Genomic DNA, 25168 nt, shown 5'->3' with positions numbered 1-25168 from the left:
TGCCTCCTATGGCTCTGCCAAAAGTTATGCAAAGGCTTCTATCGTCAGGCATATAGCTTATTTCCCACTCTTGTACCAACATGGTTTTGACACACACAGAAAAATATTTAGCTCCCGAAGCCTTCCTCAGGAGAGAATTTTAGAAGGTTGAACCTGAGGCACGTTCTTAGCAAGACAAGGGCCAGGACGGCAGCCACTTCTCCTGCTACAGATCTTACCGACCCCACGCACGCCATCAACTGTGGCATCAGAATCAGTGAAGAGATTAAAGAAAACCCTTGCTAAACTGAAGCTCTTACAGAAGACTGGGCATCATTTATCACATGTTGCTTTCACATACTCTCCTTTATCACACTAGCTAAAGAGATGAGAAATAGAAACCGATGAGGATGTTAACTGATGACAGTTCTCATGGACACGTCTTCAACAGTCTCCTCGCCTGGGAAATGAGCACAGGGACTGGTGAGTTAGTGATCACAGCATGCGTGCCGTCTCTAGTGCCTCACAGGAAGGAAACTGCTCTGGAAGGTTAAGACCTCAGGCCCTCGGCTGCCCCCCACCCCAATGTCCGCCAGTTACTAGCTTCTGTGTCTTTAAGCACATACGGATGTGGGCACACACACGTGTGTGTGGAGACGGTGTGCTCTGTGGGTGTGCACGCACACAGACATAGGGAGATAGGTGTTTACACACAATACCTTTCTGCACGTAACAGATCTTGTAGGTCATTTCAACAGTGTATGAAACAGTTGAAACAGTTTCACTGCGTGGTATTAATCACTTCGATAACTTAGGTCAGTGCTTATTCATGGGCCAGGCACTATTCTGAGCATTTCATGTATATTAATTTTCATGCGTTAATTCATGTAAGCCGTATGACACACATGTGGGTACACCATAAATTATGTAACCAGCTCCCCATTGATCTAGGGATGGAAATTTTCATGTCTGGTCTTGTTGCATTAGCGATGTCTTTAAAGACATCGTGAGGGCACCAGTAGGAAGACCCCACTGACTGGAACTGCTGGTGTGAGAGCCAGAGACCCTGAGGTCAGCCCTGGCTGGAGCCCTGTCTCCCTCAGCCCTGCGGCTGGTCCCCAGCTGGAACAGAGCTGGTTGCTGAAGTTCTTCCTGTCACTCCACTGAGACCGGATTTCTGGTTGTTAGCACCCATGGTGCCGACTCTGCTGTCACATTCTTGCTGTGTGAATCATTCGCTCACAGGAAGGGAGCCCTCATGCTTCCTGGGCCTTCTATCTTCTGGGCTACACGGGCCCAGCTTCCTGGGAGGGTAGTTTCCAGACACTGCCATCCTAGGACACTCTCCCCTGGATCCGGCCTCAGGCAGGTGCAACCAGGATGCTTAGCTTTCTGTCACAAGAAGTCTGACACACCCAAGGCCTACCTGTACCGTTTTTGTGTAACGTGATTCTTAAATCGGAATGTTATTAAATGTTTCTATTGCAGAGAAGGAGGGTTTCACCCCAGTGATTTAAGAAACCAGGAAGAGAGGCTACATTAAATCCAAAGCAAATAGAAGGAAAGGAACAACAAAGAGCAGAAATCAATGAACTAGAAAAACAGGAAAATACAGAAAATGCAATGAAGCCAAAGCTGTCCCTTTGGAAACAACAACCAATCTACAACCACAGCAATTGAAAACAAAAAGAGAAAAGACACGAATTATCAATATCAGGAATGAGATAAGGGATTCCAGGACAGATGCTAATAACAGAACATCACAAACTCTAAGGACACAAATTGTAATTGTATGACTTACATGAAAGAAATTACCATAGCTCACTCAAGAACAAACAGACCTGGAGAGTCTTATGTATACTAAAGAAATGGAATTTATACTTAAAAGAAATGTTCTCATAGGGACTTGCACTTCTGGAAGATGAAGGAGGTGAACCTTTCCCTATTCTTCCTACCAAGGACAATGGAAGCCCCAGGACATTATCTGTAGAGTAAACATAAAACTCTGAAGGTAGACAGAAGTCAGACTAGCCAGGGACCATAGGGCCCGAGGAGTGACTCAATGACAGGTCCCAGGACGTCTCCTCCTATACCCTGGGCTGGGTGCTGGAGCAGGTTGCTTGGCAACACCAGCAGGGGGAGCCTGGGTGGCTCAGTTGGGTAAGTGTCAGCCTTCTTGGTTTTGGCTCAGGTATGATCTGACGGTTCATGGGTTCGAGCCCCTCGCTGGGCTCTGTGTTGGCAGTGCAGAGCGTGCTTGGGATCCTCTCTCTCTTTCACTCTCTGCTCCTCTCTTGCTTGCACGGTCTCTTGTCTCTCAAAATAAATAAACTAAAAAAACTCCCCAAAACAAAAAACAAAACACCAGCAGGCACAGGCAGGAAAGCCAGAGGACCAAGACACTATTAGACAATTGCCACCCTGCTGCAGCCAGCCCACAGAAAACACCGTGGCCCTTCCCCACCCCCACCCAAGATGCCTAGGAGGTGGGCCTCACAGAAGATTTAAGTAAGATCGGAGTCTCACAACAAAATGCTCAAAACATCCCAATGTCATTTGAAAACCAGTGGAATGTTACACCAACACCTGGGAAAACCTCATGGAGTAAGAGAAAGCAATCGGCAGTCAGCACCACGATGACACACGTTAGAATCACCTCACAAAGACATCACAAAAGATGTCAGGAAAATACTTCGATGAAATTACGAACATGCCTGGCATGCGTGAAAAAAATAAAAGCTCTCAGCAAAGACACAGGAGACATAAAGAGAACTAAGTGGAAGTTTAGAACTTAAAAGTAAAGGAAATTGGGGGAAAACCCTGAATATTGGTCTGTATAGTGGAACAGGGCAGAAAGGAAAGAATCAGTGACCTTGGGATCACCCCAAATCTCAAGAAATAGAGACTGAAGGGCACCATGAACAAAGCCTCAGGAAATGTGGGCTCTAACAACGTGTCTGACGTTGGTGCCGCTGGAGACCCAGAAAGAGGGGGTGGGGCTTAATAAATGTCTGAAGTAAGAGACACTGTCTGCAGAAATAAACATAAAAGAGGGGGTGAGAGACCTGTCCTCTGGAAACTGAGGACATTCTGATGAAAGACACTGATTATGACACAAATAGAAAGATATACCATGCTCATGGATTGGCAAAATAAATATTAAAATGTCCAAACTGCCCAAAGCCACCTACAAATTTAATTCAATCCCTATATAAATACCAGTGGCATTTTTCACAGAAATAGAGCAACAAATCCTAAAATTTAGATGGAACTACAAGACCACGAAGAGCCAAAACAGTATTGAGAAGGAAGAACCAAGCTAGAGGCACCACATTCCCTGATTTCAAATGATACTACAAAGTGTAATGATCAAAACAGTGGTCCTGTCATAAAAACAGACACATAGACCAATGACAGAATGGAGAGCCCAGAAATAAACCCATGCCTCTATGGTCAATTAAGTTATGACAAAGGAGCCAAAAATATACAATGAGGAAAGGACAGTCTTTTCAACAAACGGCATTGGGAAAACTGCACAGCTACATGCAAAAGAATGAAACCAGACCACATTCTTCCATCACACACAAAATAAACTCAAAACAAAGACTTGAATGTAAGGCCTGAAAACCATAAAACTCCTGGAAGAAAACACAGGCTGCAAGCTCTTGGATGTTAGTCTTAGTGACTTTTTGGAAATGACACCAAAAGCAAAGAAAACAAAAGCAAAAATCAACAAGTGGGGCTCTATCAAACTAAAAGTTTCTGCACAGCGAAGGAAACCATTACCACAATGAGAAGGCAGCCATGGAATGGGAGAAAATATTTGCAAACTGTATATCAAATTGTATATATGGGATTCATACTCCAAATACATTAAGAACTGATACAACTCAGCAAAAAACAATCCAATTAAAAAACAGGCAGAGGATCTGCACAGATATTTCCCCAAAGAAGACATCCAGATGCCAACAGACACATGAAAACATGCTCCATATCACTCATCATCAGGAAAATACAAATCAAAACCACAATGAGATACCACCTCACACCTGTCTGAATGGCGAAAATCAACAACTCAGGAAGCAACAGGTGTTGGCGAGGATGCAGAGAAAGGGGAGCCCTCGTTCACTGCTGGTGGGAACGCAGACTGGTGCAGTCACTCCGGAAAACAGTACTGAGGTTCCTCAGAAAGTTAACAATGGAACTACCTTATGACCCAGTAATTCCACTTCTGCGTATTATCTGAAGAAAACAAAATCACTAATTCAAAAAGATACATGCACCCCTATGTTTACTGCAGATTTATTTACAATAGCCAAGACACGTAAACAATCCAGGTAGCCATCAACGGATGAATGGATAAAGAAGATGTAATATATATACAATGGAAAATTATTAGGAAATCAAAGAAGGAGGGGCGCCTGGGTGGCTCTGTCGGTTAAGTGTCCCACTTTGGCTCAGGTCATGATCTCGAGGTTCATGAATTTGAGCTCTGCATCAGGCTCTGTGCTGACAGCACAGAGCCTGCTTCCTATCCTCTGATCCTCTGCCCATCCTCGTCTCTCTGCCCCTCCCCTCCTGCTCTCAAAAATAAATAAACATAAAAAAAAAACCCAAAAACAAATCAAAGAAAGAAATCTTGTCATCTGTGACAACACGCATGGACCTTGAGGGCATTTCGCTAAGTGAAATAAGTTGAAGACAAATACTGTATGAACTCCTTTGTATGCGGAATTTAAAACAAAACCAAACCCAAACTCATAGAGAACGTTTTGGTGGTTGCCAGAGGTGGGAGTGGGGAGGAGCATGGGTAAAAGGAGTGAAGGTGGTTTGGAAAAAAAGATACAATGTTTGAAAATTCCCCAAATTTGTCAAAAGATACAAATCTACAGATTCAAGCAGCTGAATGATGCCACGTCACGTGTCACGTGGGTGGGGGAAAGACGGTCTTCTTCACAGGTGGTGAGGTGTAAGGCAAGCCCCCCCTCCTTGCCTCACACGCAAAAGTTAACTCCAGGGGGTCACAGACATAAGAGCTTAGAGGGAAACAAAGGAGGAAAAGTACAAAACTTTCGGGCTTCAAAAAACAACTCAAGAAAGTGAAAAAGCCATAAAGTAAGAGGAAACATTTGCAAATCATTTATCTGATAAAGGGCTTGTATCCACAATATATGAAGAATTCTCACAACTCATAACAAAGAATCCAATTTACAAATGGGCAGAAAATCTTTGTGGATATTTCTCCAAAGATCTACAAATGGCCAATAAACACATGTGAAAATGCTCAACATCGTCAGTCATTAGGGAAATGCAAAAACCAGTTCACACCCTCTTTGATGGCTGAGACAGAAGGGAGACAGTAAGAAGTGTGAGAGAAGACCCGGGAAAGTGGGAGCCCTCAGACACTGTGGACATGGGGGGAATGGCGGCCTCCTGAGAAAACAGTCTGTGGGGTCCTCCAGAGGGTACTCAGAGCTACCATGTGACCCCACAACCCCGCTCCTGGTACGTGCCACACAGAAGCCTGCGCCCGGAGCAGCGTTATGTGTATCAGCCAGGAGGTACAAACGGTCCAAATGTCCGTCAACAGACACGTGGGTGGACAGCACTTGACAAAGCCATAGGACAGCTATCCACGGCCATCACAAGGATGAAGTCCTGACTATGATGTGGCTAATGGCTGTGTAGGCCTGGGGAGCACGGGGGGCAAGCATGTGACACCTAAGAGACACAGAGTTTCTTCAGACAACGTGATGCTCTACAAGAGTGAGGACACCAGAAGCCGCTGTCTGCTGTGGGGATCCCAGCTCAGTAAAGCTGCTGAGACAGAGAAAACGTGGAGCAAAGCCCCAACAGGGTGGACGGGAAGAAATCAGGTGCCATGCAATCGAGCCCTGAACGCAAAGACAAGGGAAAGGCCTTCCCATGGCCAACACTCTGGGCCACCAAGCCTCCTGCCGGCAAATTCCACTCAGTGTTTACAGAGGAAGTTAACACCCACTCTACACAGGCTTTTCCAGAAAACAGAAGATGAGGGAGAAGTTCCCAGCTTACTTTATGAGGCCAGCGTTACCCTGCACAGCCAGACCAGGCTGACACGGCCAGAACACCACAGAGCCACGTGGTGTGTGAGCGGACACAAGAGTCCCACGCTCAGAGTGGATTCACTGTCCACAAACCAGTTGACCATCTTCAGAGACGCAGAAAAGCATCTGCTAAGAAACACCAGCCCCTTGTGATAAATACTGCCTACAAACTGGGAACCGCCTGCAAAGGCACGGACAGAAAACCTACTGCAAGCACCACACTTAGCGGCCAAGACTGAGCACTTTTGTCCTAAATGGGGAACAAGGAAGGGACGTCTTCCCTCCCCCCTCCACGCTCTGCTTACATCCTGGCCGCACAACAGGAAAGAGAAACACGAGGTGTTTACGTATGTAGGTTGGACACAAAGAAACAAAACGGTCGCCAAGACAGGGCTGTTAATACAGAAATTCCAAACTATCACAAAAAAATTAGTAAAAGCGAGTTTAATAAAGTTGTGGGATAAAAAATGCAAAACTGAACTCTATTTCTATATCCTAGTAACACCTGGATATTAAAGTGTTTAAAAAGTACCCTTTATGATAGCCCCCAAACAGTGAAATATTTAGGTGTCTCACAAAACACGTGCAGGATCTATACTTGGAGGATTACAAAATACCTAGACAGAAATTAAAAAGAATCAAAATAATGGAGAGATTTACATATTCTCAGATCAGAAGGCTCAGTGTTGTTGCAGCTGTGGCCCCTCCCTAGCGGACATACCTGCCAGCGCACTTCTAATCACAATACAAGAGCTTTGTGGAAACTGACAAGCTGCTTCTACAGTTTGGATGAAAAGGCTACCAACTTAGAAAAGCCAGAACAATGTGAAGAAGGAAGGAAGCCGGAGGACTCCCACGGCGGCCTCCAGACACACAGCAGAGCTACGTCATCAACGTGGTGTCAGCAGAAGGGACACACGCACATCAGTAGAAAAGAACAGAGGCAGAACAGACCTGCAGTCATGTGGTCAATTCATTTGACAGTCCTTTCCACAGACTGTACCGGAACAGGTGGATATCTACACCCACCTCGAAACTCCAAATACATCACAGACTACACCCTATAGAAAAGATGAAACTGTAAAACTTCCAGATGGGGGAAAATCTTCGTGACCTCGGCAAGGCAAAGTTTCTTTAGATCTGACATCAAAAACATGATCCAGGGGTGCCTGGGTGGCTCAGTCGGTTGAGCGTCTGACTTTGGCTCAGGTCATGCTTTCACAGTTCATGGATTTGAGCCCAGCGTCAGGCTCTGTGCTTTTGCAGGGTCCTTGGTCCCCCCTCCCCTTCCCCTGCTTGTGCCCTCTCTCTCAAAAATAAACAAACATTAAAAAAAAAAAAAAAAAAGAAAAAAGACAATGCATTGTCCACATTCTTATAAAAAGACATGTATCTTTATAATCAGAAAAGAGCAACTATGCTAAAAAACTGACACACGCCACCCTAGGTAAGACTAATATGAGCACAAGGGCCCTTGGGAGGGTCTGACCACAAACCCGATGCTGTGGCCTCAGTGGTCTCTGCCACCAAGATGCAGAGGCTGCCTGGAGCCCGGGTTACCTGGTTGTTGACGACCACGTGGACGGTGCCATGAGTTGTGTAGGACGGCAGGTCGCTCAGATGGAAGGTCTCGTACACGATGCCCTGGCCGGCGAAGGCAGCATCTCCATGCAGAAGGATGGACATGACCTATACACGTGCAGAGAACACCCCAAATCTGACAGAGCCCCGACCACCACATCCACAAGGCACCCCAGAGACAGTCACTTGTCTGCTTTCCCAAAAATAATGTTTTAAAAAAAATTTTTTCTTAAACGTTTATTTATTTTCGAGAGACAGACAGAGCGTGAGCAGGGGAGGGGCAGGAAGAGAGAAGGAGACACAGAATCCAAAGGAGGCACCAGGCTCTGAGCTGTCAGCACAGAGCCCGACGTGGGGCTGGAACTCATGAACCGAACCGTGAGATCATGACTGTAGCCAGTCAGTGGCTCAAATGACTGAGCCACCCAGGCACTCCCCAAAATAACGTGTTTTGAGACCATTTCAGACTTAGAAGAAGTGGCAGAACACAAGACCCCCTAGACTCCTTCCAGTGTGTCTGCCCTGCATCTGCATACCTGTCACAGAGCCCACGGACCCCATGCTGAGCACAGCAGGTGGGACCCTCCACCAGGGCAGCAATGCAGGCCGGGCCTTGACCGGGAGCAGCCCATTGCCCCTCCTGTGTCCACAGCCCAGACAGGCCCGGGGTTCTGGGGTGCTTCATGAACAGGCTCAGGAATGGCGCCCTCTGTGCCAGGACACCTCAGCTGTGTCCCCCATTCACCCAGCCGTGTCCCCCGTTCACCCAACTGTGTCCCCCATTCACTCAGCATTTCCCCTGTGTCGTGAGAAAGGTCTCTGTGAGGACCTCAGTACCCCGCTCCTCATCAAACTCTGCCCGGCTGTGGTCGCTCCAGCGTGTGTTTGCTGGGGTTCCAGAAGAGCCTTCCCTTCTCACCCTTTACGTGTGCTACTGCAGGTTCAGGAAGCCCTAGTCCGTCTGGGAGGCACCACGGGCTCACAGAGCCCTAGTCTGTCCAGGAGACTATAAATGATTAGTGTGATAGTGACTCCGTGGCGCCCACCATCCCAGATTTGGCATGGGAGCCCCGTGCCATCTGGATGGGCTCCGTGGCTCCCGCGCCTCCTGCTCTCTGGCCAGGCGAGGTTCAGCCTCACGCTGCGTGGCCCCCGCACAGCCTGGAACCACATTTCTCTGGGAGCCTGCGTCCTTGAGCAGAGCACGGGATCCAAGATTAGTATTTGCACACAAGGGTGTCTCCTGGTGTCCGTGTCTCTGGCAGGATGGCAACACTGCCCCACGCCCTCCTCCCTGCATGTCTGTGAGCACCTCTTGCACCATGAGACACTGTTCCTGCCGCCTCGACATATCCCCAGCGCCCCTGCTCCTGACAGCCTCCCGTGTGTCTGTCCTCAGTGCCAGGAAGGGAAGGTCTGTGACATCCTTCTTGGGGACAAAATCTAGATCTATTAAACAGAACCCTGCGTGTCCTGCCTCCAGATGCTCACGAGGACAGGGGGATGGCGGACATGGTGCTAGGTTTGTGCAGGGGCCTGCTTGGTGCAGCTGGGGTGAGGTCACGGGAGCCCTCCTCCCGTCGTGCTGTCTCTCCTGAACTGGTAAAGCCACATGGCTGTCCCAGAGGCTCCTTCGGCGTGGTGCTGCTTGCTGACGCCACAGGTGCCCAGCGTTCCTGGTGTCTGACAGCCCCCGGTGTCCCACACGGACCCTGGTAGGAGCGGGTCTCAGGGCAGCCACCCCTCTACACCAGGGGCCGCTTTCCCACAAACACCCAAAGGGCCAATAGGGCCAGACTCTGCCTTGGTCACGCCTACAGAGGTTACATGACTGTTCTTAAATGCCGAGTGACATGGTTTAACAGACCCCAGCCCGGCATCCTCAGCGGAACAGAAACTGCAGACGGTGGGGTCTAGGTTCATGGCCGAGGCGGGTGCGGGCTCACGCCTGGGCAGCAGCGCTCCCCAAGACCGGAGCCTCTCCTGGCCGCACATCGCACGGCAGGACCTATCAGTGCCGTCGCCTGGAGCACGTTACCTGTGCCTGACAGCTTTTGCCTGTTTCCTCCCTCTCTAGGATGCTCCCAGCACTCCCACTGAGTGCTGCTTTGGGGACAAACGAGGACACCACACGGAGCTTCCTGCCATCTCACTCCCTGCTCGGCTCCCAACGCCCCAGCAAGTGTCCTAGCCCAGGACAACGGAAATGCTGGAGGCAATGGTCATGCTGGCCTCCTCCCCATCCCTCCCCGGCCACCCTATCCTTGCCGGTCCCAGGGGCTGCATGGGGTTCTTTTCCACCTGGAGTGTGTACGGCACCGCCCAGGCCCCTAAGCCCCTGGGTGTGGCCTTCACATCCTGCCCCTTGTCTGCAGGGCATCCGTCAGCGCAGGAACCACTTCCTGTTGCCAATGCCTGGCCCAGACCCATCGCCGCTAACAATGTTCCTTGTCACCCTCTGCGTGTGGTCCTAGTGAACCTATGGGATTTTGAATCACAGAACCCGGTAAACGAATGCTCAGCTCCACCTGTAATGAGCTTAACTCGTGTAAAGGTTGCCCTGGGCCAGCGGCCCCCTCTGCCCTCAGTGCCCTCGACAGGCCTCTACCCTAGCCCGTCTTCATCTCCAGAGAAGGTCCTTTTTTGGAAGACCAGCTTCACCACAGACGTGATGGTGGCAGCGGCCCCTCCAGCCCAGCCCTGTGCTCACCACCTGGGAGGGAGCACTCTGAAGGCAGGCCTGGGTCACCATATACAGGTCCCTTGAGGTCCGCTCAGAATACTTTGTTAAATGCCAGAAACTCGAGGTCTGAGATACGACTGGGCCTGTGAGCCCATCCTGGCCGGCCCCCCACGGCCTTACCTTCTTGCCCTCTGTGTCCCCGCAGTAAAACTGCTCGGCCTTGGTCTTGCCCATCACCACGGGGTCTGCAGCCTCGAGGTGGGAGGGGTTGGCCACCAGTGACAGGGTGATGTTCCTGTCGGTCACGCGGTTGATGCGCCGGTGGTACATGCCCAGATGGTACTTCACGTCCCCGGAACCCTGACACACAAACAGCAGTCTTAGCTCTTGGAGGGAGGGGTTCAGGCTGCTGTGCTACATCCAGTCCTAGGACTCCCAACCTGCAAAGGTTCTTCCCAGGACGGCTCCCGCCCATGGCACCGGGAGGAGGTCCTCTGCCAAGGAGCACATCCTGGACCCCCAGCAGGAGGCCTGGGGGTTGTTGCTGGGCCTCTGACCTGTGGCCGTCCCTCTTTTCTCAGAGAGGACGGCTCCGGGCACGTCCTCTATGAGTGGGGTGGAGTGGGGTGGAGTCCCCACCCCTGGAGGCCGTCCTGAGAAACACACGGAGAGGGGATCCCATGTGGGCTGAGCTGCGCCAGACGTTTCTGGGAGAAAGTGGGGGCCTCACCTCATCGGCAGCCTCCAGCTTTGAATCGAACTGGCAGAAGATCTGCTCCAGCTCCTTCCTGATGACATTGGCAAGCACGTTCAGCCGCCCCCTGGGACACAGAGACCGGTGAGCGGGGATCAGCTGCTCTGGGCACCTCAGGCCACGGTGTGGCAGGAGGCAGGAAGGCAGAAAACAGGCCGCTGCCCATGGGGAACACTCCACTAGCCCCTTCGGCTGCGGCCCCACATGGTCGGGGATGGGGGAGGCTCATGGGGACGGTCACCGGGGCGGGCACCTGTGGGGCATCCCCATGATCACGTAGTCCACTCCATTCTCACTGGACTTGTCGATGATGGTCTTGAGCGCAGGAATCAGCACCTCACACCCCTCCAGACCAAAGCGCTTCTCGGATGACCACTTTCGCTGCAGGAAATCCTCAAACCTGGACAGGGACCGAGTCATCCCGAAGAGCCAGGTCACCTGGGCCAGTGCGGCTCGCAGGGCCTGCAGCCCCGCCTCCTGCAGCGACCCCCTGCCCTGAGCGCAGCCCCCACCTGGTAGACCGCACGAGCCTGGCCAGCAAGGTCCGCTTCTCCTCGTTGGTGAACTGCATGATCCCCGGTGTCTCAAACTTCTGCCGGATCCACTGGCACTGCTCCAGGTCATTGATGAACATGAACTCCACCCCGATGTGCTGACAGTACGCCATCTGCTTCACACACACAGACCCCATCAAGGCTGCTTGCCCAGGGCCGCTGGCCGCCCACCCAGCTATGAGGCCAGAACAGATGCAGCAGAGCCGGCTGTGACCCAGGGCAGAGACCAGGGTGGCGCCAGGCCTGGGTCCACGGCCCCCTCTCGCTGCCAGTGTGGCCGCAAGGTGCTTCCTTGGGGTCACACTGTGCCCACTAAGCAGGGAGGGGCAGCGATAACCATGGGGCCACAGTGCTTCCCTTTGTGGCAGGAGGACGGAGGCACCTGCCAGGGGACCGGACGACTCTGGGAAGATAGCCTCCCTGAGCCCAAGGTCAGACTGTGCCTGGTGCCAAAAGAAAGAAGGGACCACACTGTTGGTAGGTGATGGAGCTCAATGGCCACCTAAGATTTGCAGGTGCTTAGGTTTTAAATTCAACTTTTAATGACTGCCTCCTCTTGGGAAGGCCGGGTCCTACAGCAGCGTGCTTGCACACATTGCAAAGCAAAGGGCCCTGAACAGAGCGAACGCATCCCATCCACGGTGCAGACGTTGCCACTGGGAGGGAGGCCGTGTGTCCTGTGGGAAGCATGGGCTCCCTGGACAGGAAATGGTGTGGGGGGGGGACACAGGAAGGCCAGGAGGGCCCAGCCTCAGGGTGGGGGGCCTGGGCCCAGGCCCGTCTGTATCCTCCACCAGTTCAGGGTGAGAGTAAACCCCAAATCAACATATGAGCTAAAGAAGAAAGCACCTGGTGTGGCAATAGGGCTATTTTATGAACCCCAAAACGTCTCCAACAGCCACACCGTCCAAGCACTCAGTACCAGGTTCTGTCTGTGCCCCATCGGTTTTTACAACAGATACAGAGCCTACTGGCACAGGGCAGGGCAGGGACATGCCCCAGGCCCTTTGATCCTGTCATCTGGAAGAGTGCGCATCTCTGCACACTGCTCCATGATTGTGAAACAAAGGAAGGTTTGCCCTGAACTCAAAATAACAGCCAAGCACTACACACGCCATCATGCTAGCCAGGAGGAGGACGACCTTGTCTGGGGATGAAGAGGAAGCGAGCTGGGGAGGGCCTTGGTGCTTCGGATCAGTTCATCAGCCAGGTCAATGAGGGTGTCTCAGTGATAACAGAGGGTGCAAGAAGTCCGGGGCTGGGGCTGCTGGGCCGCCCTCCCTGACTGCACGGTTAGCACTAGCTTCACGGTGCCAGGCTGACCCACAGAACATGTAACACAGCCCAAACAGAGTGCCTCTGAACATGAACCCTCCTCTCTCAGCTTCAAAAAGGTCTTCCTGGGGTCTCAATACGATCTTCAAGGCCCAGAGAGAGGGGGAGTGAGATGGAGGGGAGGGTAGGAGTTAAGAAGGGGGGGAGGGGAGAACAGGAAGGAAAAGGGGAAGGAAGGAGGGAAAGGGGAAGAGGGAGAGATGGAGAGGAAAGCAGAAGAAGGGGGGAAAGGGGACAGGGAGAGGGAAGAGGGAGGGGAAGGAGGAGGGGAGGGAGAGAGGGGGGAGAGGAGGGGGAAGGGGGAAAGATGGAGGGGAAAACAGAAGAAGGGGGGGAAGGGGAGAGGGAAGAGGGAGGGGAAGAGGGAGAGGAAGGAGAGGCAGGGAGAAGGGGAAAGGAGGGGGAGGGAGGGGGAAGAGGGAGAGATGGAGGGGAAAGCAGAGGAGGGAAGGGGAAGGGAGAAGGGGAGGGGCAGGGAGAGGAAGAGGGAGGGAGAGGAAGGAAGAAGGGGCTAGAGGGAATAGGAGGGGGACAAAGAGAAAAGAGGAAGGGGGACAGAGGGTGAGGGCAGGGGAGAGAAGGACGAGGGGGAGGAAGGGGGCAGGGAGAGAGGAGAAGGGATGGAGAAGGAAGAAGGGGGCAGGGGAGGGGAGGGGGAAGGAGGAGGCAGGGGAGCTCTGGGCACAGGTGGGAAGAGGGCAATGACAGGTGCCCCTGACACCTGCTCACACCTGTGGGGCATAATTTCCCTGAGGGAACACTTAGAAGATCAAAGGAAAGATCAGGCAGAAACTAGAAATGAGTGAGGTCAGTGTGGGTTGAGCTACTAACTGGGACATGTGGTTACTGGGACCTGGACGCAGTTTTGTTTTTCCCATTCCTGGCTCCATCCCCAGGAGAAACAGCAGCGAGTTTGAGGGGTGGTTCTCAGCCTCTCTCCCTAGAAACAGGTGCCGAGTGGCCCTGGCTGCAAGCAGATCGTATAGCCCTGGGGCCCCGGGCCTGGCCTGTGGTTCTGGCAGCGCACGTGCGCCAGCAACCTAGTGTGGACAGGCGTGCGTGAACGTCCGCACCACCGGCAGGCAGGCAGGTCTGCCCAAATGCCTGGCCACCATGAGCACAGCACTGGGGTGGGGATGTGGGCACCCTGGGGTTGGGACACGCTATGGTCAAGGTCCCACACCTTAAGAGTGGGCTCCTGGGCTGAAAGAGAGCCGTGGGGCTCTGCTCCCTCCCAACGCCGGGGTCAGGGCCACCGGGGACTCCAGCCTGAGGAGGTCAAGCACAGGGCTCTGAACATCTCCACTGTGCTCTGGCAGGGGAGGAGGGCTGAGCTCCCCACTGGAGACCATCTCTGTGAAGGGAAGGAGGGGCAGATGCACAGCATGAGCTCCTGTGCCGACTGGTTCAGTCCCCGCCTTCCGGAGAAACCGTCAACTCTGAGATGGCTGAGGTGCCTGCGGGCAGGGGTGCAGCGTGCACAGGCTCATCTGGATGAGGACAGGTCTACAAGGGGTGCTGTTTCTGGGGTCTAGACCAGGAGAGTGCCTGGTCAGGAATGTCCCAGAGAAACACAACATGAGCACACATGGAATTAAGATTTTTCTAATAGTGCTGAATGTGTCCTCAGACCATGTAGTGAAGTATCAACACGTCAGGTCTTTAATACTAAAAGGTTACTCAGATCCTCTGTACACTTCCAGTGCTCAACCGCCACAGGTGGCTGCTGGCCGCGTGTGCACAGAGCGGGTCTATACACTGCAGTCAAGGTGCACATGGAGGAAGAGGAGGGACCAAAAGTCCATTGCCTTGGCCAATCCTGCCCACCCCTCCCTGATGTCCACCTTCCCTCACGCTTCCCCGTGCTCACCTGTCCCCCATGCCCACCCCTCCCTGATGCCCACCCCTCCCCATGTCCACACCCTCATGCTGGCACCAGGTCACCAAGTTTCTACATTTTACCCCACAGCCTAGAAGTGACGAAGACCAAACTGAGGTGCTGATGCCATAGGCCACTTGTCACAAGTTAGACAATGTCACCAATAGACACTCAGACCTTTCTAAGCCACCGTAGCCACATGTGGTACCACTGAAAGGAGCATTTTGATCAGACCCCACCGGCTGGAGTTGGGTCCCCATTGTCACACCTGAGTCACAGGGCTGGGGCTCTGGCTCAGTGGATGCAGGTGTCAGTGGTGGTTCTAGGGCCCAGCCTGCAGACCCGCTGCCCGGTGTCCTTCAGCTGGGGATTCCAGGAACGCCAGGTGCCACCCGTGATTCAGAGCGTGCGTGCCAGGCAGCACCCCAGAAGGCTGCACAAACCCGCGGGGAGCCCACTGCAGAGTAGTTTTTTTCTCAGTCTGTCTGAATGGGCAGTGTCTGCATATGGAGCCTCCCCCCACCCTGTGTAGACCGCGGGGCTGGACACCAGCAGCCAACAGCAGAGCCCTGTGTAGTCCCAGTGTGTGTGTGTGTGTGTGTGTGTGTGTGTGTGCGCGCGCGCGCAGTGCCCAGCAGGCTGTGAGGCCCAGCCCCAGAAAGGAGAAGGAAAAGAAGAAAACCACAGAAGGACCCTGTCTGCCGGGTGGCCTGGGGCTCGTTCCCAACGGGGCCCAGAAGGTGGAACTTGTGCTCTGGGGGACCTCACACTCCTGAAGCAAGCCACTGAGCTTGGGACGCACAGAAATGCTTTTTCTCTTCTATGGTTGATTGTAAAAATAAAAAGCATGAATCTTTATCTACAAAATAGCAAAAATGCTCCCCGTTACCTTACATTAAAAAACAAACAAACAGAAAACAAGACAAACAACTGCCTCATCTGGAGACCCTCCCCCACCCCCTGCCTGCCCCCACCCCATCTGGAAGCCCCTGTATGTTCAGGTTTGCAGCAGGTGCACTGGGTTTCTGTGCACACACCCTGTGCCCCCTCACCTCCAGCCGCCGGATGATCTCCCGCAGAGGAAGCGCTGACTCCTGTCCCCCGATGAACGTGGTCGTGGGCAGGTGGAAGACCTTGTCCAAGTCAGACTCATCCAGCCCGTAGAATCCTGCATGGTGAGGAGAGAGGGGCACAGCCACACGGGGGCCATAGTTTATGGAAAGGGGAAGGGACTCCCCAGGGGAGAGAAAAGAGAAGAGCAAAGGCATAAAAACCTCTGATATATATGAAAATAAGTAATGTCTTATAGCTAGGAACACAAACTTTAGCAATAAACAGCTGTAAACATTACTGGTGTGGTAGTTAAACAGGAAAAACGTCCATATTATGTGTGTACTAGTCCAGTGAACCAGTTTCTCATAATTTAGGAAGCACTGTACTTCAAGGTCCCAAAGACATAAATTTTGACTTAGAAAGGCACTGGGTAAGTTAATCAGAAAGCAAAAGAGAAGCAGTTAAGGGAGGAATTCAGGTAGACACTGAAGAACTGGTGTAGAATAGGGCCAGGACCTTTTGTGCAGAGGTGGCGAGCGGGGCTGGGGGGGCTGGGGGGGCTGGGGGACCGGGGGACTGGGGCATGAGGACACAGGACGCGGCCGCCCTGGACGAAGGTGTCCCTCCCTTCTAGGAACCGCACATCTGCACCCATCCTGCAAGTGGAAGTGCACAGGTACCCCAGTACCACACCAGCAAGGACCTGCTGACTAACCGCTAGTATTTTCTACGTTGCCAACCACACAAGGCGCCTCTGTATCTGAAAGTGTATTTCAAACTGACAAAAACGTGAAGGGAGGGCTCTTTCTCAGGCATGACAGGCTTGTTTCGTGTCAAGGTAAGTGTCACGGGGAGGAGACCTGGCAGACTGTCGGGTAACACAGCAGGCAGGGTCACTTCACACCAGCATCCCAGATGCCAGGACGGACAGGGAAGCTCTACGCCAGCGCGCCGTGGTCTCTGTCACCTGGCTGTGCAAGGTCAGACTGTGTCCTGGTTTCTGCCTACCCAAGTGGCAACAAGACGCGACAGCCCAGTGTAGGACTCAGGCAGTTGCCGGCAAATACGGTTGTGTGTCTGAACTGCTGGGAGGTTTGTAAAATTGTATATTTCCAGGCCCCATCCCCAGAGCTGACTCACTGGCGGCACATGGGCCAGGAGTCCCCCGGTGTTCCCATTCAAGCTGCCATGGGAACCACAGCCTTTATGTCTTTAACAATTCTGTACACGTTTTGTAAGACTTCAAAGCAAATTCTGTTTTTCAAACACTTTTTGCTTTTTTGCTGGCTTTTTCACGTGGGGGTAGCAATGGCAGCAGTGGTGTGGGTGACCCCATGCGTCCGTGTCCTGCCGCTATTCTACCAACAATGAGGACAGGTCATCGTATAGGTCCAGGGAGGCTCTGGGCATTCACAGCCCAGCGCGCGGCAGTCACGGGGGGCAGCCAAAGTCATTTGGGCGCGGGGAGAGGGGCATTCTCCCTAGCTGATGAAAACACCAGGCGTGGCTACTCTCGGGAACATTCTGACCCGGAGACCCTCAGCCTGCCATGACCTTTTAGCATAAGGTGCCCCTGGCCTCAGCACGGCTCTTTGCCTCCATCACCTAATCTGAACACTCTGGGGCTGTCCCAGTGAGCCTCTGCACGGCCAGCCCTGTTTCACGTGAGAAACGGAACCTCAGACACCTATTTCCAGGAAGGTGGAGCAGACATCTTCGTATCTCTTTCCCACTAACCGCAACTAGAAACCCAGACATCCTACATAAAATGTAAGACAATGTCAAAGGGTGGAGAAGAAGGCTGACCAGCCAGTGAGGTCCCCGGATTTGCTTCTGGGCTCCCATACCCCAGACGTGGGGCAAAGAACCAGAGATCTGTGAACTCCTGCAAATGCAGACAAAAAAAAGCCCCAATCAGAGACACTCTAAAGGGTCAGGAGAGGGGCAGCCGAGCAGGACAGAGAGCTTTGACAATGACGGCGCTATTCTACCCAAGCACACAGACCACACCCTTGCCAGGCTGCCATGCATGCCAATCTCTGGCCCCGTCCCAAGGCTTCAGGCCCAGGATGGAGCTCAGGCTTCACTCCCTCCAGGAGGTTGTGCACAAGCCCACTTCCCCATCTTAGTGTCAGCAGGGTCTGTGGGGACCGGGATGCGCACCCCAAGCTGGCAGTGAGGAGGCAGCCCCTCCCTGCCACAGCAGTGTGCAGACGGGCCCTGCTGTCACAGAGCTCCGAGTGAGACTCCAAGTCTGGTAACACCCGCACGTCCTGGTCTCAATAAAAGAATCCATCACAACAAGAACACTGCAGACTGAATGAAGAAAGACAAGCAACAGACACCAGCAGCCGGTGGCATGGACGCTGGGGGATTACCTGGCGGATGCTCCCCAGGAGCCGTCCTCAGACGACTTTGGTTAGCAATGAGAATGTGACAGAGACAGTGGGGAACCAAGTCTCTGCAAAGACTGGGGACGCCAAGAAGGACCAGATGGGAAATTCTGAAACTGCAAAATGCAATAGCCCTGAGTTAAAGCTGGCAGATAGGCTCAGGGGCAGAATTAGGGTCACAGGATTGGGGACCCTGAAAACAGAACAGTAGAAATGAAGTAATGTGAAAGAGAGAGAGAAAGCAGACTGGGGAATGAACGAAGAAAGCCCCGGAGACACGTGACATAAAACAAGAGACTGTGTTGTGCCCACGAATCCCAGAAGGGGAGGAGGGAGAGGGAAGCTGAAAAAAGGGACTTGGAAAATAATGGCTGAAATGCCCCAAACATGGCCACAGACTTCAACCCAAAGATTCAAGACGTAGTACGAACTCACACAAGAAACCCAAGTACGACCACGCCAAAACACGGCATAAACTTTTCAAAATTAAAGATGAAGAAAGAGTCTCAAAAGTAGCAGGAGTCCAGGACACCTCACCTGGAGGGAAAAACCACTTGCATGACTGAGGGTTTTGCATCAGGAACAAGGGGGCAGAGTGGGGTCCGCACACTTTTCCAGAGCATGAGGAAAGAGCTGTCTCCCTAGAACCCCATGTGCCGGGTTTAACACGCTTTAGGAACGAAGGGGAAATGGAGATATCCTCAGTTACAGGGAATGAAGAGAGTCTGTCACCTAAGGAATAGCTATTGGAGGTGCTCTACAAAGAAAGGAGGTGATGTCAAAAGGGCTCTTAAACACTAGGAGGAAGCTAGGACACGGAAGGCAAAACACAGGCAAACAAACCAGATTTCCTTCTCCTCCTGGGTCTTCTAAGTTTGGTTTGATGTGATGCCAAACCTCTGACCTGCCTGATGTGGTTCTAAATGTAGGCAGAGTAAGTATTCAAGACAATTTTACTTTAAATGGGGAAGCTAAAGGGACGTACAGGGAGGTGCACTTTCTACACTTCACTTGAACTTGTAACATGGCGACACCAGTAGGTTATGGTAAGTTCTATATACATAATATCATACCTAGACAACCACAGAAAAGCAGAAAAAAACTACTAAAAAACATGAAAATATGACCAAAAATACTATATATAAATAAAAGTGAAATTTTAAAATGTAGGCTTGGGGTACCTGGCTGGCTCAGTTAGAAGAACATGTGACTCTTGATCTCGGAGTTGTGAGTTCGAGCTCTATATTGGGTGTAGAGATTACTAAAAAACGTAAGTAAACGTTAATAAATAAATAAATAAAATATAGGCTTAAAAATCCATATGAAGTCAGGAAAAAGAGCCAAGAAATGAAAAAGAAGACAAACAGAAAAGAAAGAATAGGAAGTTAGACTTAAGCTCTAGCATAACAATAATTACATTAAATATAAATGACCTAAATACACCAATTAGAAGACAGAGATTGGCAGAGTGGATTAAAAATCAAACAAACAAAAAAACAGGACCCAACTATATGCTTGTCTAAGAAATCCACTTCGACTATAATCTTACGGGCAGATTAAAAGTAAAAGGATGAAAAAAGATATATCATATAAACACAAGCAACAGCAGAAGTGGCTCTATTATTACCAGCTAAATTAGACATCACAACAAAGAAAGTTAATAGACACAGAGGGAGCATGACATAACGATAGGTCAATCCACCTAGAAGATACAGCAATCCTAATTGCACATGCACTCAACAGTGGAGCTACAAAATATATGCACCAAAAACTGAGGACCAAAAGGAGAAACAGAAACTCACAACTATAGTTGGAGACTTCAACTCTTCTCTCTCAGTAATTCATTGAAAAAGTAAATAGACAAGGATGTAGAAGGACTCAAGAACTATCGACCAACAGGATCTAATGGGCACTGACAGGACATTTCACCTATCAGTAGCAGGACACACGTTCTTTCTAAGTGCCCATGGAACTCAAGACAGACAACACCCTGGGCCATAAAAAATCCTCAACAAGTTTAGCGGAATTGAACAGAGTGCACCCTCTAACCACAAATGAGTCAAATTAGAAATCAGTAACAAAAAGACAAAAGGAATGTCTCCAAATTATTGGAAATGAAACAACATGACCCTAAATAATCCACAGAGCACAGAAGAAGTATTAAAGGGTATCAATACAATGACCTGAATGAAAAAGAAATACAACATATTGTGGGACAGCTAAATTTATAGTAGTAAACACACACATTAAAGAGAGAAAAAGTCTTAAGTCAGTAATATAAGCTCCAACCACAAGAACCTAGAAAAGGAGGGGGGAAACCCCACACAGAAAGCAGAAGGAAATAAAGATAAAAGCAGAAATCAATTGAAATCAACTGAAATTGAAAATAGCAAACAACAGAGAAGAATCAGTGCAACAAGAAGCTGGTTCTTTGAAAAGATCAATAGCACTGACAAACCTTTAATAAGACTAACAAAGAAAAAGACAGAAATTACCAATATCAGGAATAAAAGCGGCTATCAATACAGACCCTGCAGAAATAAAAAAGATACTTAGGGAATACTACGAACAACTCTATACGTGTACAATGTATACTTGACAACTCATATGAAATGAACCAGTTCTAGAACAATACAAACTGCATTACTCACCTGATATGAAACAGATAATTTGCAATATCTCTACCACTGTTAAGGATATTGAATTCATAAATAAAAAGTTTCTGAAAAAGAAATCTCCAAACCCGATGGTTTTTTTTGAGAATTCTAGAAAATGTTTAAGCACTTTTAAAAAATGTTTATTTATTTTTGAGAGAGAGGGGAGAGAGAATCCCAATCAGGTTCCGAGCTGTCAGTGCAGAGCCTGATATGGGGCTCGATTCCACGAACTGGGAGATCATGACCTGAGCTGAAATCAAGAGTCAGATGCTTAACCCACTGGGCCACCCAGGTGCCCCTCTACCGAATGTTTAAAAAAGAATGAACGCCAATATATGCAATCTCTTCCAAAACAGAAAACAGAAAAGAAAAAAAAAAAAACAAAAAAAACACCTCATTTTATGAGGCTAGAATTACCCTGACACAAAGAGCAGACAAAGACAGCTGAAAAAGAAAATTACAGACGAATCTCCCTCATTAATACGAATACAAGAAATGCACAGTTGCAGGAATATGTATAAAAAATTATAACCAAGAGAAGTTTGTTCTAGCAATGCATGCTGGGTTCAATATTTGAAAATCAATCAATGTAATCTACCATACTCTCAGGTTAAAGAAGAAAAATCATACGATTGTATCAACAGATACAGAAAATTTTCACTCTTCCTCATAAATAACAATAAGCAAAAATAGGAATAGAAAGGAACTTCCTCAACTTGATAAAGAGCATCTACAAAAAAATCCGTGGCTAATATTATACTTGGTGATGAAAGACTGAAGGCTTTCCCCCTAAGACCAGAAACAAGGCAAATATGTACATTCTCAGCACTCTTACTCAACACAGTGCTCTAAGTTCTAGCTAGGGCAATTAGGCACGAAAAGGAAATAAAAGACACACAGATTGGAAAGGAAGAAATAATTGTTCCTATTGTCAGGTGACATGATTATCTACACAGAAAATCCTAAATACTCTACAAAAAAAAAAAAAAGTCCTAGAATAAGCGAGCTCAGAAAGGCCACAGGATACAACATAAATGCAAAAATCAATTCTATTTCTAGATATTGGTAATGATACGTAGACACTAACATTAACAAGAAAAAAAGTCTTGGGTATAAATCTAACACAACACATACAGAACTGGTAAGCTGAAAACTACAAAAAGCTGATGAAAGAAATCAAAAAAGATCTACATAAACGGAGAGGCATACAACATTCATGGACTGGGAGGCAATGGAGTAAAGACAGAAAATCTCTTTAACCAAGCTGTAGGTTTAGCACCATCGTTACCAAAATGTCAGCAAGTCGCTCTGTAAACACAGACAAGCCTTTTTTCAGATTTAAATGTAAAATGCAAACCTAGAAAAACCACTAGAAAAATACACAGGAGACAATCTTCAGGTTCGTAGGCTTGGCAGCGAAAGCACAATCCATCAAAGGGAAAACTGACAAACCAGACCTCATCAGAATTTAAAAATTTGCCTCTCAAAAGACTCTATGAGCCAAAGAATGGGAACCACGTGAAGGTCCCTTAATGAGTAAGGAGTGGACACAACGGTGAGAGCCCACGGCAAGGGGTGCCGCTCAGCAAGGAGGGACAAGCTGGAGTGACAGAGTGGCCTGGATCAAACCTAGAAAATTCACGTTGACTGAAAAATGCCAAATCCAAAATGCGACGTATTATGACTGCATTTGCATAACACCCTGAAATGATGAATCACGGAAATGGAGATCAGGGTGGTGGCTGCCAGGGGTTCCACGGGGTGGGATGGAGGGGAAGCAGTTGGGGCTGAGAAGGGCAGCAGGAAGGACCCGAGGTGACGTGTGGCCACACTGGCACGGGGGACCCCTGTGAACTCTTAGAGCTGCTGTGAATCTACAGCGATCTCACAAGTGCAATCAGGATGAGAGTCACAGCTATGGGACAATGGAGGAAAAAGAGACCCTCTGAGCGCCAGCTGGCATGGGTAAGACTGGCCACTGGTGGGGGGTGGGGGGGATGACGACAGGCAGATGGCCCCCAGCACCTCACTCTGGATTCCTCAAAGGCGCTTTGCCCAGAAGCACAGGTCACTGAGGATTCCTTACTCGATGAAGTACGTGTTTACAGTACTTCAGGTGTCCTTCACACACGGGAAGATCAAAGAGAGACCTTGTCCAAAATGCCCGGGAAGCAGAATCTGAAAGAATCCAGAGCCCCGTGGAAGGCACAGCACGGAAGGTGGTGAGGAGGAGCCGACATGCACAACATCGTGTGGCGTCAGGCCCCGCCGGCCCCGGCAGGAGCCACAGGCCACCTGCACCGGACAAGCCCAGCGAAGCAACGGCCACAAACTCCAGGAGGTGAAAATGGACAGGGACAGAGACGACACAGAAGTGGCTCCCCCTGCTGGGTGACAGCCGAATGACGGGACAATCAACAGTCAACTTTCCCCAAATGGCATGCTGGGAAAAGTTGCACATCCTGCTGAAATGAAGTCCTCGGCTCAAGAAAGGGGAGAGGCTCGTTGTTTTCCTACCTCCTACGGTTAGCATTCGGAGTCGTTCCTTGAAAACTGCAAGGTCTGAGAGGCAGAGTGAGGTGGCGTGGGTGAGCGCAGGAGGAAAAAGACAGCAAGAGTTAGTTGAGGACCCAGACACCCCAACCCTGCACCGTCACCATGGTCACGGGGAGCACAGACACCGTCACACAGACAGACACCAAAAGGGAACAGGGTGGGGCTTGGGGGCTGAGAGCTGCTGGGGTAAGTGTGGAAACCTCTCAGGAAGAGCAGGAGTGAGGGGATCCTGAGGGAGGGATGTGGGCCAGCCACCGCAGTAGCGGCAAGACATTCTCCCGACCCGTCCCGTCCTGTCTGGAAGAAGCGGCTGACACAGGCCTCTCCTGGGACGTCAGACCCACCCAACCCAGCTGGCTTTGGGAACAGAAAAGGAGAAGGCCTAATGTCTAGCATACCGTCCTCAGAATCCGGAACACCAGGCAACAGACCAGACCTACACCTCCAGACTCTGATGGGTCCTAGAGGACACATGCAGGTCCTCGGTCCCCCCCCTTGGCTAGACGGCAGAGCTGGGGGGGAGCCCAGCTGCAGAGAACCACCCAGGGGGCCTACACATGGCTCCCGCTGCAAGCTTTTCAGTGCTTGTACCGTTCCTGGCGCTTTCCAGGCCACTGGCGAAAACCCACACGTTCGTCTGGATGCACAGAGCACCTTTCTGACCCTGGTCACCCAGCAGGGGGCATGAGCCCGGGGAGGTTCGTGGCAGCGGGGCACCCAGGCCTGACGGTCACTGCAGCTGGTCCCTGCCCTGGGAGTGCAGAGGAAGGCCAGTGGATGCCGTCTTGGGGGCTGAGAGTGAAAACTCTGAGGCAGGGCAGGCAGGACCCCTGCTCTGGGTGGTAAGCCCCCCTCCCCACCCACAGGGACAGCAGCACCCAGCAAAGACCACAGAGCCAGTGGCTCTTAAGACAACAGATCGTCGAGTTCTGCACAGAAGTGCGGATACTCGGCTTGGGCAAGAATAAAGAATCTTCATTTTTCTCCTTCTATCCTCAGAATTAAGACACAGGACCACACCAGGCGGCCACCCCCACCCAACAGGGAAATGTAGGGGGCCACATCTGTTAACAATCTACAGGCAACACACGAAATGTCCTGAAATGTTTACATTTGTTCACTCTGTACTGGTTATGTGGACGTGTTCAGTTTCATCTGTACTTCTTTGTCTTTTTAAAATAAAACGTGAACAAAGACACCAGCTGAAGGTGAGTGGAGGGGCAGCGGCATTCTGGTTGTCATTTACAGAAAGTGCATGGGGGCCTTAGCTATCCACACGTGACACCACGCTGGACGTAGAGAGGCTGGGATTCAGCCATGGTGCCCCGGGGCGTCCAGCAGGACACCTCTGCAGGGCACGGCCCCTGTGGCCCTGGCTTGACTCCAGCCTGATTCCCAGCTCTTCACTCGGGTGTCTGGTGGCTCCGCACGCCACACATGGCAGTCCCTAAACATTAAGTGAATTGTTCTCTGTTGCTCTGAAATTAGGAAAGTTGACTAAAAAATCAACTCTATTTTAGTTATTCTCCCCGGCCATCAAGGGAGCACAACTGGCCCTGGGGGATGTGGAGTGGTGGAGCAGGTGGGGAGGACCAAGAGGACCAGGAGGATGGGCAGAGAGGCCCCATTGCTGGAGCAGGTGGGGAGGACCAGGAGGA

The 25168-nt window shown here is 50.7% G+C and overlaps 1 protein-coding gene across 3 annotated transcripts in view; it reads right to left on the bottom strand.

Moving 5' to 3' along the window:
* OGDH (oxoglutarate dehydrogenase) overlaps positions 1-25168 on the bottom strand; it is a 63968-nt gene that overhangs the window by 8193 nt on the left and 30607 nt on the right. For all 3 annotated transcript variants that reach the window (XM_049641175.1, XM_049641174.1, XM_049641176.1), the window contains 6 exons: positions 15904-16019; positions 11596-11750; positions 11337-11483; positions 11060-11150; positions 10510-10689; positions 7626-7754 (listed from right to left, as the gene is read on the bottom strand). In XM_049641175.1, the coding sequence (XP_049497132.1) occupies positions 7626-7754; positions 10510-10689; positions 11060-11150; positions 11337-11483; positions 11596-11750; positions 15904-16019 (818 nt within the window). The remainder of the gene's footprint in view (positions 1-7625; positions 7755-10509; positions 10690-11059; positions 11151-11336; positions 11484-11595; positions 11751-15903; positions 16020-25168) is intronic.

This window comes from Panthera uncia, chromosome A2 (assembly GCF_023721935.1).
Source record: "Panthera uncia isolate 11264 chromosome A2, Puncia_PCG_1.0, whole genome shotgun sequence".
Lineage (NCBI taxonomy): Eukaryota > Metazoa > Chordata > Mammalia > Carnivora > Felidae > Panthera > Panthera uncia.
Note: the sequence above shows the minus strand (reverse complement) of the source record. Positions and strands in the feature narration are given on the sequence as shown.